Genomic DNA, 16795 nt, shown 5'->3' with positions numbered 1-16795 from the left:
TATTTTTCTTACTTACATGTTTGATTGTAAACCAGCTGATTTATTTTGGAAAAAATGTAGCTGATTCCTCATTCCTGCAGATTATTGACGAGAAATCACTGATCAAGAAATATCAAAATGAGATTCGATGTTTAAAGGAAGAGTTGGATCAACTAAAGAGGGGTATTATGACCGTTCCTCAACTGAGAGATTCTGAAGACGACATTGTGCTCCTCAAGCAAAAGGTACTATCATATTCGAAGTGTTGAATCAAAACCCTATTGTATGTTTAAGTTTGTGATACGAAAAAACAAATCAATTGTGTACTGTTATAGTTCTATTGTTAGGGTTTTCCATTATTGTAAATATCTTATTATATTTTCCTTTTCTATGCTTTCCTTTTTTAATCACTCGTGTACACTTGTATATATTCATATCTTTGGTGAATGGAATGGAGTATTATTATTCTCTCAAACCTAAGAGTTTTACATGGTATCAGAGCGCTCTAAAAAAAAAAAAAAAACCTTAGGGTTTAAGAATTTAGAACCCATTTGTGTTACATCTAGGATTTTGTAAAGGGGCGGGTTTATACTTTTGTTTGCCGCTGCCGCTGGAGAAAGGGAGGGTCGTTTTTCTTCGCTATTTTTCGACACCACCCAGTCCATCAAGGAGTCTAGCCACCAATCTATAGAACCCCAAAGTCCTCATCCATTTGACCAGCACGTGAGGCTCATGCGCCACCCTTTTCCTTCTACCGTGGATCCATGTGTCGGCGCATGTAGGCGTGTGCGCCACCGATTTCGGTTCATCTTCTGTAGGTTTCCTCGGTTTTGTTGACTCTCCTTGGTGGTTTCTTTGTTTGGTCTGTATACTTACTGTTTGTGGTTCATTGAAGAAACAAACATCTCTTCAGTAAATTAGGGTTTGCTTCTCTTCTGTCTGGTGTTTCTTTTTTGAGGTAATGACTGATAAGAAACTAGTAGTCATGTCTGAGATGGTTCCTATGGTGTCAAAAGTAACTGAACACAAGTTGAATGGATCCAATTACTATTCATGGAGATCAAATGTTCGTCACTTTATTAGGACCATTGAGATGGATGATCACATCACGGAAGAGCCACCGACTGATGCTACTAAAAAGATTTGGTGGCGGGACGATTTAAGAATGCTTCTACAAATCAAGAATTCTATTGACCATGAAATTGTTGAATTAGTAAATCACTGCGAATCAATCAAGAAACTATTGGAATATTTGGATTTCCTTTATTCTGGGAAAGAGAGCATTAATAGAGTGTTTGATGTTTATAAGCCTCTATATCAACTTGATCAAGGAGAAAAATCTCTTACAAGTTACTTTATGGAGGTCAAAAATACATGTACAGAATTTAATGCCTTGATGCCAATTAGCACGGATCCAAAAGTTCTAATGGCTCAACGTGAAAAGTTTTTTATCATGAGTTTTTTAGTTGGTCTTGCACCTAAATATGAGATGGCCAAAGATCAAGTGTTGTCAAGCTCAAACATCTCATCGTTGGAAGAAGTTTATACTTGAATACTTCGTATAGAGAAGCCACAAGCAATTATGTCATCTGATTCTAGCAGTGCTTTAATTGCACTCAAATGATTACAAAGGTAATAAGGGGGTTAAATCAAATAGCTACAAAGGTCATCCCAATAACCAGATCAAATTCAGGAGGTGTTTGTTCGTTGGTTTCGTGATTCGAGCTTAGAAGTGTATTGTATAAAGTAATTGGAAAAATAAGTGTAAAAGTGAATGATGCATTGATGTGTTTATGATGCGTTAGTGACGCGTTGATGCGTTAATGATGTGCAACAGGACGCATGACACTCCTCTATAGGCGTTCAAGTTTTCCTGAATCAGATCCAAGTATACATCCAACTCGGGTTCCTGGTAAGTCCAGGGTCGAACTCAGGGATTCAGATTAAAGCTAACGCAACAGACCTTGCGTTGTAACTGTTGTAGAAATATCCTTAGTGAATGTAGAAATGAGTTATTTACACTAAGCTGTTGTGTGCGTGCAAGAAGATACAAAAGGGTCAAGTAGAGAATAAGAGGTCGTGTGAAAATGGAGTTTGATGCAAGTGATATGCGTCGATCTAAGTTATATGTACACGAACAAGAATATGATGCGTATGAGATGACTTGCTTATCTCTGTTTATGCGTTAGACTTCTATTCGGCACTTCTCAATGCAAATGTCATACAATACCTATCTCTAGGATGTATGCGTCAGTCACAGGATGCAATAAAACACCAGTGCGTCTATTTCTAGATGTACTAAGCGTTTCTAACTTAATGCTGGCTTATTTATTCTCTCGAATAATTTAAGCTAAAGCTGCTTTTACCAATTGATTTAGTTGGCTTAAGCGTTTTGAAATGGAGTTTTGCATGAAGTTATAGATGCATCCAACATAAAACAAGAAATAAACAGTGGCGAAGTAAGATAGATCAAATATGTGAATTTATAAAGAAACTGATTGTCTTTACAAAACCAACACTTAATCAAATGAGATGATGAAAATGATAAGTAAGATGAAATGAAAGAAGTCAAGCCGCAGAGTACAATCTCTTGCCCTCTTTGGTTCAATTCTAGTTCGTGTACAACCACTTATGGAAGAATTGGAAGAAAGTTCTCTCTCGAGCTCAGCTTTCTCCGCTCCTTGATCGGCGATGGTGGTAGTTCTCTTCCCTCTTGTTCTTCTCGTCACCACAGCACAGCTCAAAAGTCTCAAAATTTCAGAATTATGCAATGAGCTAAAAGATCCGTTCATCTTGTGGGATTTCTTCTATTTATAGGCGTCGGTCTTCTCCAACATGATGATGGACAACATTAAATTCCATACCCCGGTCAGCCGCCTGACACTCAGATGCTTTTCAGACGCTGCCCGCTGTAGATGCCCATTCTTGCAAGTGGTGATTTGACACAAACAGCCTGAATCAATGAATCTTCCTTGCGTTGAATCCCTCCGATGCATGCCCCATGCGTTAGACTTTTCCTGCGATACTAGAATATTTGTTGAGATCCTGCAATATCATGCGTTAGTGCCACAGTATTTTAGCAATAAACATTCTTTTGCATGAGTTTGATAGTGTTCGAGTAATTCCATGCGTTTTCTCTAAAAATGATGAGATTTTATCATTAACGACCCTAATTGTTCCAACTTTTGAGCCACAATAACTTGTATTTCTACAAGTTATCAGTGTTATTTGCTATTACTGTTGTAAACCTGGTCATACGAAACGTAAATGCAGAAGATTAATGAATAAGGGTCAGAGGGTGCCATCTGCGGATGTTGCTTCTACTCCTGATAATCTTGACAAGTCAATTATGATTTATGCAGAGGAGTTTGCTAAATTTCAACAGTATCAAGAGTCATTAACGACATCATCTTCTACTCCTATTATGACCATCACAGAGATAAGTAACATCTCTAAATGCCTTCTTTCCTCCACGTCGAAATGGGTCATTGACTCTGGTGCTACAGATCATATGACACGTAACTCCAGTTTATTCTCTAACCTTTGATAAATTTAGTCAGGTGATTAAAAGCTTTGGAATGCGAAAGAGCATGTCAGATCATTCGGTCTTTTTTAAGAGATCTGAGGGTGGTGTCATCTTGTTAGTTGTATATGTTGATGATATTGTGATTTTGGTGATGGTGTTTTAGGTATCCAGTCCCCAAAGAACCTTCTTCATGGTCAATTCCATACAAAAGATTTGGGCAATGTTGAAATAATTCTTAGGAATTGAAGTAATAAGAAGCAAGAAAGGAATACTACTATCACAGAGAAAATATATACTTAACTTGATGATGCCATGTAGTACATCAATGATGCCCAACTTACAGCTCACAAAAGATGGAGAATTGCTAAAAGATCCTTAAAGATATAGGAGGTTAGTGGGAAAACTTAATTACCTTACAGTGACTCGACTCGATATAGCCTATTCAGCGAGTATTGTGAGTCAGTACATGTCATGTCTTAAAGTTAATCATTAGACTGCATTGGAACAAATTATGTGTTATCTAAAAGCTGCTCCCGACGTGGCTTATTATATAATGATTATGGTCATACTAATATTGAATATTTCTTAGACGTCGATTAGGCAGGATCTAAAGAAGACAAAAGATCAACTTTAAGATACTGTGTTTTTGTTGGTGGTAATTTGATTTCTTGGAAGAGTAAGAAGCAAAATGTGGTGTCACGTTCAAGTACGGAATCAAAATATAGAGCAATGACACAGTCTGTGTGTGAATTGATTTGGATATATCAACTTCTTATTGAGTTGGGATTTGAAATCATCACACCTAAAAAGTTGTGGTGTGATAATCAAGCAACACTTCATATCGCGTCTTATCCAGTATTTCATGAAAGGACTAAACATATTGAAGTTGATTGCCATTTTGTATGTGAGAAAATTCAACAAGGTTTGGTATCTATAGGATATGTGAAGACTAGAGAACTATTAGGAGATATTTTCACGAAAGTATTGAATGGAACAGTATAGATTATCTATGTTGTAGTTGGGCATGATTAATATATATGCTCCAACTTGAGGGGAGTGTTATAGTTCTATTGTTGGGGTTTTCCATTATTGTAAATATCTTATATTTTCCTTTTTTATACTTTTCTTCTTTGGTCACTCTTGTACACTTGTATATATTCATATCTTTGGTGAATGAAATGGAGTATTCTGATTCTCTCAAACCTAAGAGTTTTACATGTACTTCTTTAGATAATAATTAACTATTTCATCGATAGGTGAAATATGCTGTATAGAGGGTTGGAGAGGGAAAAAGGGGCTGGAGTTACAAAAGGAGGATTATGGTAAAAGTTATAATCTTCTTCTGATATAAACATTGGGATTTGTTCTTTGTGGTGTAGAGTTGTAGACCAAAGAATTTTATTCGAATGTAGTTCACCTCCAAAATACATCATATCCCATATTTAAAGTCCTAAGGTCAGTTACCTATAACCTAAAGAACCAGTTATCAGAATTCTGAATAGTAATATACTAGCCAACCAAGCAGTAACATAAAACACATAATAAGCAAACAATTCCCGCCAATGGAAACCTAAAATAAAATTACACAAGGATAAAACAAAACGAGAACGTTCTTAATAATGGGGAAATTACTATTTACTATTGATTGAAGACTCTTTCATAATTAAAATAAACAAAATAAAAAACCACTGATGATGACTTGGGGCTTTAGTCTTCCTGTGGAGTGAGGTGGGGGTATGATATCATGGATATCGAATAATAATAATGTATATGTATGCTTCATGCTTGTATTGTATTCTTTGAGTCATTTGATTGTATATTGTTATACATGCTTATGGTGCAAAGATGTTTGACAGAATATCAATGTACTTCCATTTCTCCAGAAAGATATGGTGTTTGACTTAAACTATTTATTTTCGTGTGATCCTATGGATAAAGTTAGAAGATGGTCAATTCAAACTTCAGTCAAGATTGGAACAGGAGGAAGAAGCAAAAGCTGCTTTATTGGGCAGAATTCAGCGTCTGACTAAGTTAATTTTGGTTTCCACAAAGGCATCACAATCATCACGGTTTCCTCACCGACCTGGTCTTAGGAGAAGGCATTCTTTTGGGGAGGAGGAAGTATGTACCCTATTGCCTTGAGATGTTCATTAATTAGCGATTGATATGAGTATGAATACTTTGACGGTTATTACTCTCAATATCATTTAAATGCTGTGGACTTCTGAATATTTTTTTATACTTGGTGAATCTATTATCTCTGAGTGCTTATCTACGTGTGGGCAGCTAGCTTACCTCCCATACAAGAGGCGAGACTTAATTTTAGATGATGAAAACATTGATGTGTATGCTTCCATTGAGAGCAATAGTGAAGCCAATGAGGATATGGTTAAGGAGGAGAAGAAGACCCGAAAGCATGGCCTACTAAACTGGTTAAAATTGCGGGTATGTGGTATTTGGATACTCAAGTTCTGCTGTTATTATCACCATTTTTAGTTTTTTGCTTAAGATTATTTTGTCCGTGTCTTGTGCTCATGCATTGATTATTAAGATTCATTGGTTAATGATTGTTCTGATAGATCTGCATCATATCTGTTCCAATAAAATATGTTTTATATACATACATGCATCATGCATGCAGGCATATATGATGGTATTGTAGGGAGTCTCTTAGGCCATTTAGTGAAAAAGCTATCAACTTGTATTACTGCTCCAACATATTTTTCTATACAAATTTTATAAATAAACTTTCTAACTAAACTTGGCTCTTAATATCTTCATCTTGGTCGTTGACTTTGTGCCTCAAGATCTAAATAGCTAGAGTTGTATTTATTCATCCAATCACTCCTAGATATTAAAAAGTGAATTATTCACCAAAATAAAAGATCAAGAAAACCTGAGTCAAGCATCAGGTGCAAATTATTTGTTTTATCAAGCATATTAATACGAAGTGGTTTTTAGAATTAGTTAAATATGGTATAAGAAAATTGATTGTAGACTCACTTTGGTTTTCTCTTTCCTAGGAATTTCTCAAGTACTCTCTTACAGCCTGCATGACTCCTACTACATTTTAGCTCACGAATCCTTCTAAAACTTCATTTTCTTGGTGCCTGACTCTTGCTTTTGAATCTACTGCTACTTGAAGTTTGATTATTCCTTTATGTCCTGATTATATTCTAAATCTCAAGCTCATTTGAAGTTCTCCTCTTGGTGTTGTCTCTCCAAAAGATTCAAAGGGTTTTCCATTCAAGATATTAATCGTAATTGGAAGAGTGTCATAGCTCCCATTTAATATATATGTACTTTGTACTTCGTCTATTTTATGTTCTTTTATGTTGTTACCTCTCTTTTTATTCTTTTTCTTTTTCTTGTACCTTGTGTTTTGGAGTATTAAGCTCTTCTCATTTTCTTAATAAAAAGTATAGTATCCTTTTCAATATATATATATATATATATATATATATTCTCAACCTACAAAAATGTCTGAGTATGCTTAAAGTGAACATATATATTACTTGGCCAAATATATTAGTTTTGTTGGATTTTCTTTATGGTGTTCATGATGATAGATTGTTGTGTAGAAGTATAAATGTTTTTTATTTACTATGGATCAGAAACGAGATAGTGGCTTGGGAACTTTAACAAACACAAGTGATAGGTCAAGTGGAATGAAGTCAACAAGCATTCCTTCGACACCTCGAGCTGATCAGAATAATGTTCCGACAGAATCCAGATTATCCCATTCTTTACAAACAGAAAGCTCCCCATCTGCAGATCTCTTATCCGACGCCAGAGAGGAGAAAGAAGCTCGTGAGGAAAATATTTTTGATCCAGAGACACCTTTGGTATGCATGTGATTGTATTTCATGTTGAAAGTTCTTGAAAGTTCTATTAGACCTGAGTTAGCGGCCGCTTGTCTTTGTTTGCTTTCTCTGATATCCATAATGGAGTAATTTGAACCTCTTTCATTGGAGAAACACAGGAAAGTAGTGCAATCCTTAGACACCAGCTAGCCCATGACGCTCTTCCGCAGAAGTTTTAATGTTATTAAAAAACTATTTTAGTATAAAAACTTGTTTGTTTCTGGCTTGAGTTGAATTTCTTTCTTGGAATCACAACTTTTGTGACCAAGAGAGTCGAATTAGCTAGATTGTTAAAAGAAAAAGTAAAGAGGTATAGACGTAAGTGATATAGAAGTAGAAGCACAAATGATATTCTTGTCCTACTCTCTTTGTTAAAATAAATCAAACAAGTATATCATCTCTTCTCGCGTGCAGATTCTTCTTGAACCCTTATTTTTGGGTTTTTTTTTTTTTTTTTTTTTTTTTTTTTTTTTTTTTTTTTTTTTTTTTTTTTTTTTTTTTTCCATTTCTTAAAGAGATTTCAAAAAATAATCTGTGAATTATGAGCCTATATTGCTTCTAAATTTGATGCGCTTCTTCCATAGTGCGGAAGAAGATAAATAAAATTAAACAATAACTTTCTCAGAATGTGTATCAAGAATTATCTTTCTCGAGAGTATGATTATATATCTAAGAATTACAAATTCCTTCCTTATTTTTAAATTAAGTGTAATTACCATTTTTCTGCAAAACATACTTAATTGCTTCACCATATACTTTTTTTTTAAAAAAAAGATAAAAAATAAAAAGACTTTTATTATTCTTCATACCATGATATAACTATATTTTTCTTATGTCAAAATTGTTTAATCTGTTTTGCCAGACTAGCATAAAATCAAGCGATCAGATTGACCTTCTAAGGGAACAGCAAAAGATTTTGTCTGGAGAGGTAGCACTTCATTCAAGTGCTTTGAAGCGTTTGTCTGATGAGGTTGCAAGAAACCCACAGAAAGACCAAATTCATGTAAGAGCTTATTTTCCTAAAGCTAGATGTTTACGTTCTATCAATGTGCCAGAGAACTTTAGTCTTATGGTTCTTCTGCTATTAAGTTTGAGATGAAAAGGTTAAAAGATGATATCAACGCCAAGAATCAACAGATAGCTTTTCTCGAAAAGAAAATTGCAGATGCTTCACCAAATAAAATGACAGACTTGGAAATAATGCATGTAAGGTCTTTAATAGTTTTAGTATATTCAAATTTCTTTTAAAAGCAACCTCAGTCCAGCTTATGCAAACCTGCGTGCTTGTCTTATTGCTGCAGGAAATTGATGAACTGACTGCACAGTTGAATGAGAAGTCATTTGAGCTTGAGGTGACTGATGAATTGAATATTACGAATAATCTCAAACATGTGTTTCTTATTTGAATTTACAGTAAGCATCATGAATTAATTTAAAAAAAATATAAGGTGCTTCTCATAAATTGTTATTACTTACTTTCCTGCCTATGGACCACAAGCAAAACATTTATCAAAAATCTGAGTGCACTGATGGTATTTGCTTTCTGCTTTGGTGGTCACAGTGGGGTTTTCGCATCCACTAGTATTTAGTTTAGTCCAACTTTCTTGCATTCGTATTGATAAATTGGGTCATCATTACAAAAAAAAGTTTTCAAGAGTCATGATGAAAAAAAAAAGGCATCAATTTCTCCAAGGTGTTTCTCAAGATAGTAATTCTTCTCTTGCTAAACTTTCTGGTTCTGTCTCTATAGGTTAAAGCTGCAGATAACCGGATCATTCAGGAGCAGCTAAACCAAAAGGTAAATAACTACTTTCGCACATTTTATTGAGCTAGCTGCTCCAAAAGTCATGATTTTCATGTAGTGGTTGTGACTAACATTCTTCTATCAGATCTCTGAATGTGAAGGACTACAGGAAACTGTAACCTCCTTGAAGCAACAGCTAGCTGATACACTTCAATTGCAGAACGCACCGAAAGATGAAAGATTAGCCCAGGTATCTTCTATATCCCAACATCTCCCTCATTGAGTGATCACCACAACTCACTTTCTAGCAGATTCAGTAGTGGAAAAAGAAAATATTACTAGTTATTTCTCTGTTAAGAACCTTTTTCCAATAATTTTTTTTATTGCATTTTCAAATCAAAGAACTGATGTTCCAAACTCCAGTTTTTTTACTGCTCAGTTTTGTGATTATTATCCCCGAATGATCTAAATTTATTTGATCAATCTTACGAGACAATTTATATTAAAAAGTAGAAGTAAATAAATAATGAAAAGATTGATTTTGTTCTTTCCCCTATGACAGGAGGTTGATGATCTGAAGCATAAATTGGCTGAACTAACGGATTCAAAAGAGCAACTCGAGCTAAGAAACCAGAAACTTGCGGAGGAGAGTTCATATGCTAAGGGTCTAGCCTCAGCTGCAGCTGTTGAGCTCAAAGCCTTATCAGAAGAAGTTGCCAAGCTCATGAATGAAAATGAGAGACTAGCATCTGAACTTGCTGCATCCAAGAGCTCCCCTTCACAAAGAAAATCTACTATTGGGATGCGGAATGGCCGGAGAGAGGTTATTTCAAAGCGCACAGACATAGGTCCATCTGCTGCAGAACTGAAGAGGGATCTGGCAATTAGTAAGGAGAGAGAACTTTCCTATGAAGCTGCTCTTCTCGAAAAGGATCATAGAGAGGCCGAACTTCATCGAAAGGTTGAGGAATCAAAGCAGAGAGAAGCTTATCTAGAAAATGAACTTGCTAACATGTGGGTTCTAGTTGCAAAATTGAAAAAATCACATGGAAACGACACTGATGATCACTCCAAAATAGACACGTTGCGGCTTGATGATGAAAGGTTGATATGAAGCAACTGTAAACATCATAGGTGGAAATGATCGACGATGTTGCTGTTTGTGTGTGTGTGTGAGAGAGGGTGAGAGTGAAAGAGAGAGAGAGTGTGAGATGTAAAAAATGAATTGTTCAGCGCCATCAGATTGGTGTATTTGTGTATAACAAGGTAGGGTTGCTTTCATTCATCAGAAAGAGATGCTGTTTCTTTTGTTCTCTTCTTCATTGCTTGTTTTATGAGAAAGAATTCATTTTCAATGTAAATGTAGGCCTTGTCTTGATATGTGCTTCATACATGTTTGTTGAGTATATTCAGTCTGCCTTTTGGCTAAGGTTGTGGCTTTGCGTTTAAAGATTTCTTGTACGGAAGGGGATGGAAATTAACAATAATAAGTTGAAACTATGACCCAAAATTCCCACATGTCCGTTTCTTTGTCTGTTTTGCTCTCAATTTTTCTTCCTAATGGTAAAGTTAAATATTATTGAAATTTTGAAAGTTTAGGAATATTTTTAACACAACAAAGTTTGAAGATATTTTCTATAATTTAATCTATTTCATAGTACTTTCGAATTTCTTCCCTTTGGTTTAATCTTGGATGTTTGAAAGTGTGTTAATTGTAAGAAAATTATTAAGTATAGTCCTTTATAAGGTAGAAAAATTAAACTAATGAAAACTTTGAGAAAATGTATTTTTGTTTAGATCTTTAATTTCAATTTCCTCTTAGATTACATTTTTTTTTTCTTGAAAGAAAAATAAAGAGCAAAATAGAAAGAAATAAATAAAAACTAGCTCCCAATCTCGCTTCCACTCTCCCATGCAAGACCTAACCTAAGGGTATACATGAATTGAGTTGGATTGGATTGGATGAAAAATACTCAAAAATTACTTTTTTAGCTTTGGTTTTTCTTAGTTTTCATACTTAAAATATGTTTTTCCTATGTATTTTTATATTGATATGTAGGAATCGAGCATTTGGATGAAATTATAAGTAATTCGAAGTTTAATTGAAGAAAATAGCCTTAGGAAGGGCAAAATGATCTTAAGGCATCAAAAAAGTAAAAAAGGAGTTGAAAAAGGCATCCAAGTGTTCCCTCAATGCAAAGGTCAGTGCTAGAGACCCGAGGTTGCAAAACAAGACAGTGTCTCGATCCTACAGGAAATTTACAACTCCCAACGTCATGTCGCTCATGGGAAGTTTTGCAGATGTCACGATATGTAATTTAGTTTATTTAATTCTTTCGTCTCTTTTTTTTTTTGGTATCAAGTTCTCAAGGTTTGGAGGCCGAGAGAGAGGTTAGAGCTATTTGCAAGTGCTTTTGGAGCCATATATGACCGAAGAGTGTTGAAGAGTCGATTCTATCTTGGAGATGGAATCAGATTGTTGGATGATGCCTTCTCTTCTTCCCTTATCTTTAATTGTTGCTTGTATTTTAGTAGTTTGATTATGGTTCTATCTATGGAACTTATGTTAGGTGATTTTCTCATAGTTCTAGGGTTTTCAATGTAGTTATAGATTATTTCAAAAAAATTTCGCTAATCTTGAATTTCAATTAGCATTGATATTTTTTAGCATAATTACTTTTAATGTTGTTGAATGCTCTTATGTTATTTGGCTGATTTTTTTGAGCTATAATCTTGATATAACGAGAAGGTTTTAGATTAGACTATGCATGCTATACTATTGTTTGAATATACTCGTGTAAGAGGATAACAATAGAGATTGATGACGAAAAACCTTAATGTTTTGCTTAATTGACTAGTTCCAAGTGATTTATGAAGTAGTAACTAGGTGAAAAAAAGGTTGACTTCGAAAGGGAAAAATCTAGATGAAAAACTTCAAGATCTAGGTATTGTGTTAATTGCTCCAATTAGACCTGTTGATGAAATCAATGCCCTTAGAGTTCTCTGAGTTTAAATTATGCATACTTGATCACTTTATTTGCTTTCTTAGGATTAACTCAATTTGTTTTGTATCACAGTTAGTCCCTTGAATAAAATTGGAATGGTCTCTCTAATAGCTGAAAGAATAGATAACTGATTTCTTGAAGACGAAACTTGACTAAAGCTATTTTAACTAACACTATAATTTAACACGTGCGCTTTTGCATTATCATTGGATTTAGGGTTTTCTAGACGAACTCGAATTTTTGGGTTGGCTACCCAACACCAACCATTTAGATATGGGTGGGTTGGGTGGGGTCATCGGATTATGTTTTCTTTTTCAGTATTTTAAAAAATCATAGGAAACACGGTGACACTTGTGAGAATGGGAACGAGAGAGTTGGAGATGGATGAGACGAAAAAGGGAGAATTGACACTAGCACAAGTGCACGGGTCAAAGTAATAAATATCCTGGTTATGCTGAGTATCATCCATAAAGATTAGATTATAGTATTTCCTAGATATTGTTAACTACTTGCCGATTTTATACAAGCAAATGTCAATGATCTCATAATTTTAGATTGTAAGCTTGAATTAAATAAACTAACAAATTTCAGGGACACACAAGCTAGGGTGTTGATTCAATTTTGAATTACTTATCTAGTATTGATAAAAGAATTAAATGAATAATCATTGCATAAACCTAGGATTCTAAATTCAGGATTTCCTCTCTAGAGCTCAATCTATCCTAACTGTAATTCCTAACTCATTCTCATGCAATCAGATAATTAAATACAACATTACGATTGTCCAATTATAATTCTCATACTCAATCTATCACTCACGTGCATAAATTAATTAAGATTCAAAGTCTCAATTCCATAGAAAAAAAATTCTCTCTTTGAGCAGAAACTAAGCCTCAATGCAATTAATCAATGGCAAGTAAACATCTGAGAATTTGAAATGCAATTAAAAATGAATTCAATCGCAAATCAATACATCGACAAAAATTGTTCAAAATCTCCTCAACATCCTAAGTAATTAAATTAACTACTCATGATTGGAACAAACAAATGCATCACAATAGTAATTTTTTCTAGAAATTAAAAACAAAAAGGGCAGGAATGTCTCAAAAATTGATCCCTTCGTCTCTCGACCATTAGCTCACAATCATCCTTTTCGGCTCTATTTTCCTTCAATCCTCTCTAAATTTATCGTTCTATATCGCCTCCAAACGCCTCCGATCTCTGATATCCCGAAACGTAAGAACAAAATATGATTTAAGAAGTTTGGAATCGTCGAAACATTGCGGCACTACAACTAAGTTGGAACCCTTTTGCCGGTCGTAGCACTGCGACACTATGGATAACGCCACGATGCTATACTAACTTTTTTCCACTTCAAGTTCGAAGCGCCGTGGCGCCATTGCTGAACACTGAAGGGATTTAAATCCGTGCAGAAACGTATGAACGCCATACGATTCAATTTTCAATTTGATTTTAAGACAGAAAATATAGAGAAGATGCAAAATAAAATTCATAGGATAAACATTCATAAATAATTAGCATGCTTTCTATTGTGAATTAGAGAGGAAATAAAGGGAATTAGAAAGCTTACCCTTATAACAAATTCTTCACAATTTTCTCTCTGATCTACTGCACAAACACGAACGGATTTTTGTCTTCCCAGTTCGAAAACGCAGCAATGACAGTAACGAAGAACACAGACACCACCACGAGCCCTTCCTCATTATTCTCTAGCTACATTGAGAGAGCATAGTGATTGGGAAGAAGAAGATTTTCTTTTTCTGTAAAAAAACGTGAGACCCATTTTTACGTAAATGGATGAGAGATCAAAGGGGAAGTGATGGGAAGTTACTAAACTAACTCTCTCTCGATTATTTGAAATTCAAAATGACAAATAAAATAAATTATATTAATTAATTACATAAACCAAATCTAATATAATTAAAACCATACTGTATGTTTTGTCCCATGTAACATATAATCTATAATTTATTATATCGCATATAATATAACCTATAATTTATTAATCTCTCATCTAACCTATAGAATTAATATGAATCATATTCATATTAATTTTAACCTATAGTTTTTATACGAATCATATTCATATAACTAATATTTGAATCATATTCAAGTATTATATCTCTCATTAAAATTTTATATTGTAATGTATCATATACATTATATTAATTATATCTTATAAATTAAATCTCTTCAATTTATTTGAACAATTCAAATAATTCGAAAATTAATTTGATTCTCAATAGTCCTAATTGAGCTAACGATGAGACCTTATGTCACACCCCCTCCCGGTTTACCCTCTAAAATCGAAAGAGGATGTAACGGCAACAGTTACCGACCTACTTGCCAGCACTTACTGTCTAACTTAAGTGAAACCTGCTTAAAACCTCAATATGCAAAACGACTTGGTAATAAAACAACTATGATATTAACTAGTGTAAAGACTTAATTACAGTTCCAAAAACAAACATATGTCCAACAAAAAATGATAAGAATAAGCGTGGGTCCCAAAAGAAAATAAGTTTCACAAGTTCCAGGCTCTTCTCCAAATATGTGTACAACAAAACAAGCTTAACCTAAGCTTCTTCCTTCGATCTCCAAACGTTGGGTGGCAAGCTGCAATGGATTCAACCACGGGGGAACTGACCGCTACCTGGGAAAAAGGAAAACATTTGAAAAAGGTGAATTGGTTGCCCAATGAGTGACTCATAGAAATACATTTCTTCTCAAGCCTTTCATATGCATTAATGTAAATAAATAATCACACTGAAAATAATCTCAAGCAACTTACATAGTATCATACATTATTCATAGCGTTATAATCAATCATATTGTCAAACCTTAGTTGAGAATGAGCATTCATAGCTCAAGCTCCCAAGTCCATTCATGGCCGTGAGACCCATACTTCTATCCCGTTATAAAGACTGTAGTCAGAAGACCCATACTATAGCCTCTCATAAAGAACTACTTACGTGCAGGTGGAGTATACTAAGTACCGTCAACACCTTAGATACTTCCTCGAATACCTTTTATACCTTTGGTACCCGGTATATTAGAAACGTAATATTCATGGAAAATTCGAGCATCATAAGCTTTAGGCATAGCACTTACCTAACTTTCACCATAAGAGCATTATTACCATTTAACATGCATGCTTCACAATTACAAACATGTAGTTGAAATACTCTTTTATTCAATCTTAACATATGCTAATATTAGTAGAACTCATTTAAATAACTTAAAACATCATGCTTAGGAAATGCCATGAACCCTTTAAAACATAAGTATAAACTTTAGTTGTTTGGAAAACCCATGAATGTTAGCATGAAATTCATTTGGAACGCATGTCCTTTTTTGTGTACATATTTGAAAATATTTAGTCACTCATGGATCTTTAGGCTTGGTTCTTCCTAAGCTTTATAGGCCTCCCCAATGGACGTACTTCCTACACAGAGTTTAGTTGCCACTTTGGTATCCCTTTTGAGGCTACTCTTTTAACCAAGCTCATACTTAGCAAGGGGTTACCTATTCGTCCAACATTTCCAGATTCAACTTCTAACGTAAATAACTCGAAAACTAGAACTCATTTTAAAAAAGTTCCTTTTTCAAACATGTTCAGAATTTCGTTAACAATGTTACCTCAAAGTTTCAGCATAAAACTCATTGTGATTTAACTTGGGCCTTCAAATCTTTCCTGAAAGCCCTAATCACAACTCTCTACTTGAGCAAAGATTCTAGGTTTAACTTTCAAAATATGTAACTCAAACCCTAGACCTTTTCTTGTCAAGTTCCTTCTACAAACTTACTTAAAATGTGTTCACAATAATACCCTAAAGTTTCGGCTTGAAAGTCCAAGAGGTTCAATCTAGATCTACGTTTCTTCGTCGAGTGCCTGGAAATGCCCGAAAATGAACCTTCAAATCTTCCTTCCTTCTCCGGCCCTTTTTCCGTCAAGAACTCCCTTCCAAAGCTCGATTCCAGAAGCTAGACTCACAGAGCTTTCCAATGGTATCAAGTTCGTCTGGTTTGCTCGAGAAAATCGTCTAAAACGAGCTCTTGAAATTCTCTTCTTTTTTTATACTACCGTTCAGCCCTTTTGCATGAAATCTCCTTAAGCCACCTCACCCACTAGTGGAGATTAAGGGTCGAGATTAAGCCATATGTCCGGGTAACTAAAAGAGAAGTTTAAAACTGAGCATTTCGAGCAACTCGATCCTCGTTGAAAAAACTCAATGGAGAATGGTCCTTACTCGATGGAAAATTCCATGGCTCTCTGTTGAATACTCGATAGGAAAGACTCGATACTCGATGGGAGGTGCTGGGAGCTTGCTCGATGCACGCTCCTTACTCGATCGCTCGTACCTGATGCGCGACCCTTTCTCGCTTACCTCGACGCTCGATCCTTGCTCGATCACTTGTACTTGACGCTCGGCAGCATTTACTTGATGTCTGCCTTGTGCTCACTTGACGCTCAATCACCCTTCAACACGACCAACACTTAGCTAGAAATCCTCTTTGTAAGGCTAGATTAATAAGTAACCGAGAATTAAGTTTTCATACTTAAACATTTTCCTTCTTCAAACTTATTCTATACCTCAAAGCGCACAAATCCAATCTAACTTAAATATTTAATCCAACACTTTGCTTAGCTTAAACA

The 16795-nt window shown here is 34.9% G+C and overlaps 1 protein-coding gene and 1 long non-coding RNA gene across 4 annotated transcripts in view; one reads left to right on the top strand and one right to left on the bottom strand.

The window, feature by feature from the left end:
- Positions 1 to 10490, top strand: part of LOC120073823 (kinesin-like protein KIN-7K, chloroplastic) — a 50761-nt gene extending 40271 nt beyond the window's left edge. For all 3 annotated transcript variants that reach the window (XM_090311762.1, XM_039026689.2, XM_090311763.1), the window contains exons 16-25: positions 81 to 224; positions 5444 to 5626; positions 5792 to 5950; positions 7120 to 7350; positions 8231 to 8371; positions 8458 to 8574; positions 8670 to 8720; positions 9119 to 9166; positions 9258 to 9362; positions 9675 to 10490. In XM_090311762.1, the coding sequence (XP_090167888.1) occupies positions 81 to 224; positions 5444 to 5626; positions 5792 to 5950; positions 7120 to 7350; positions 8231 to 8371; positions 8458 to 8574; positions 8670 to 8720; positions 9119 to 9166; positions 9258 to 9362; positions 9675 to 10226 (1731 nt within the window). In that variant the 3' untranslated portion in view covers positions 10227 to 10490. The remainder of the gene's footprint in view (positions 1 to 80; positions 225 to 5443; positions 5627 to 5791; positions 5951 to 7119; positions 7351 to 8230; positions 8372 to 8457; positions 8575 to 8669; positions 8721 to 9118; positions 9167 to 9257; positions 9363 to 9674) is intronic.
- Positions 10491 to 13040: 2550 nt separating this feature from the next.
- Positions 13041 to 13945, bottom strand: LOC150037525 (uncharacterized). Its single transcript, XR_016528409.1, has 2 exons — positions 13709 to 13945; positions 13041 to 13526 (listed from the first exon to the last, which is right to left on the bottom strand). It is a non-coding gene; the product is annotated as an uncharacterized LOC150037525 (long non-coding RNA).
- Between the last annotated feature and the right edge of the window lie 2850 nt (positions 13946 to 16795).

Source organism: Benincasa hispida, chromosome 3 (genome assembly GCF_027475165.1).
Source record: "Benincasa hispida cultivar pf3 chromosome 3, pf3_genome.v1.1, whole genome shotgun sequence".
NCBI lineage: Eukaryota > Viridiplantae > Streptophyta > Magnoliopsida > Cucurbitales > Cucurbitaceae > Benincasa > Benincasa hispida.
This window is presented reverse-complemented; position numbering and strand designations above follow the sequence as displayed.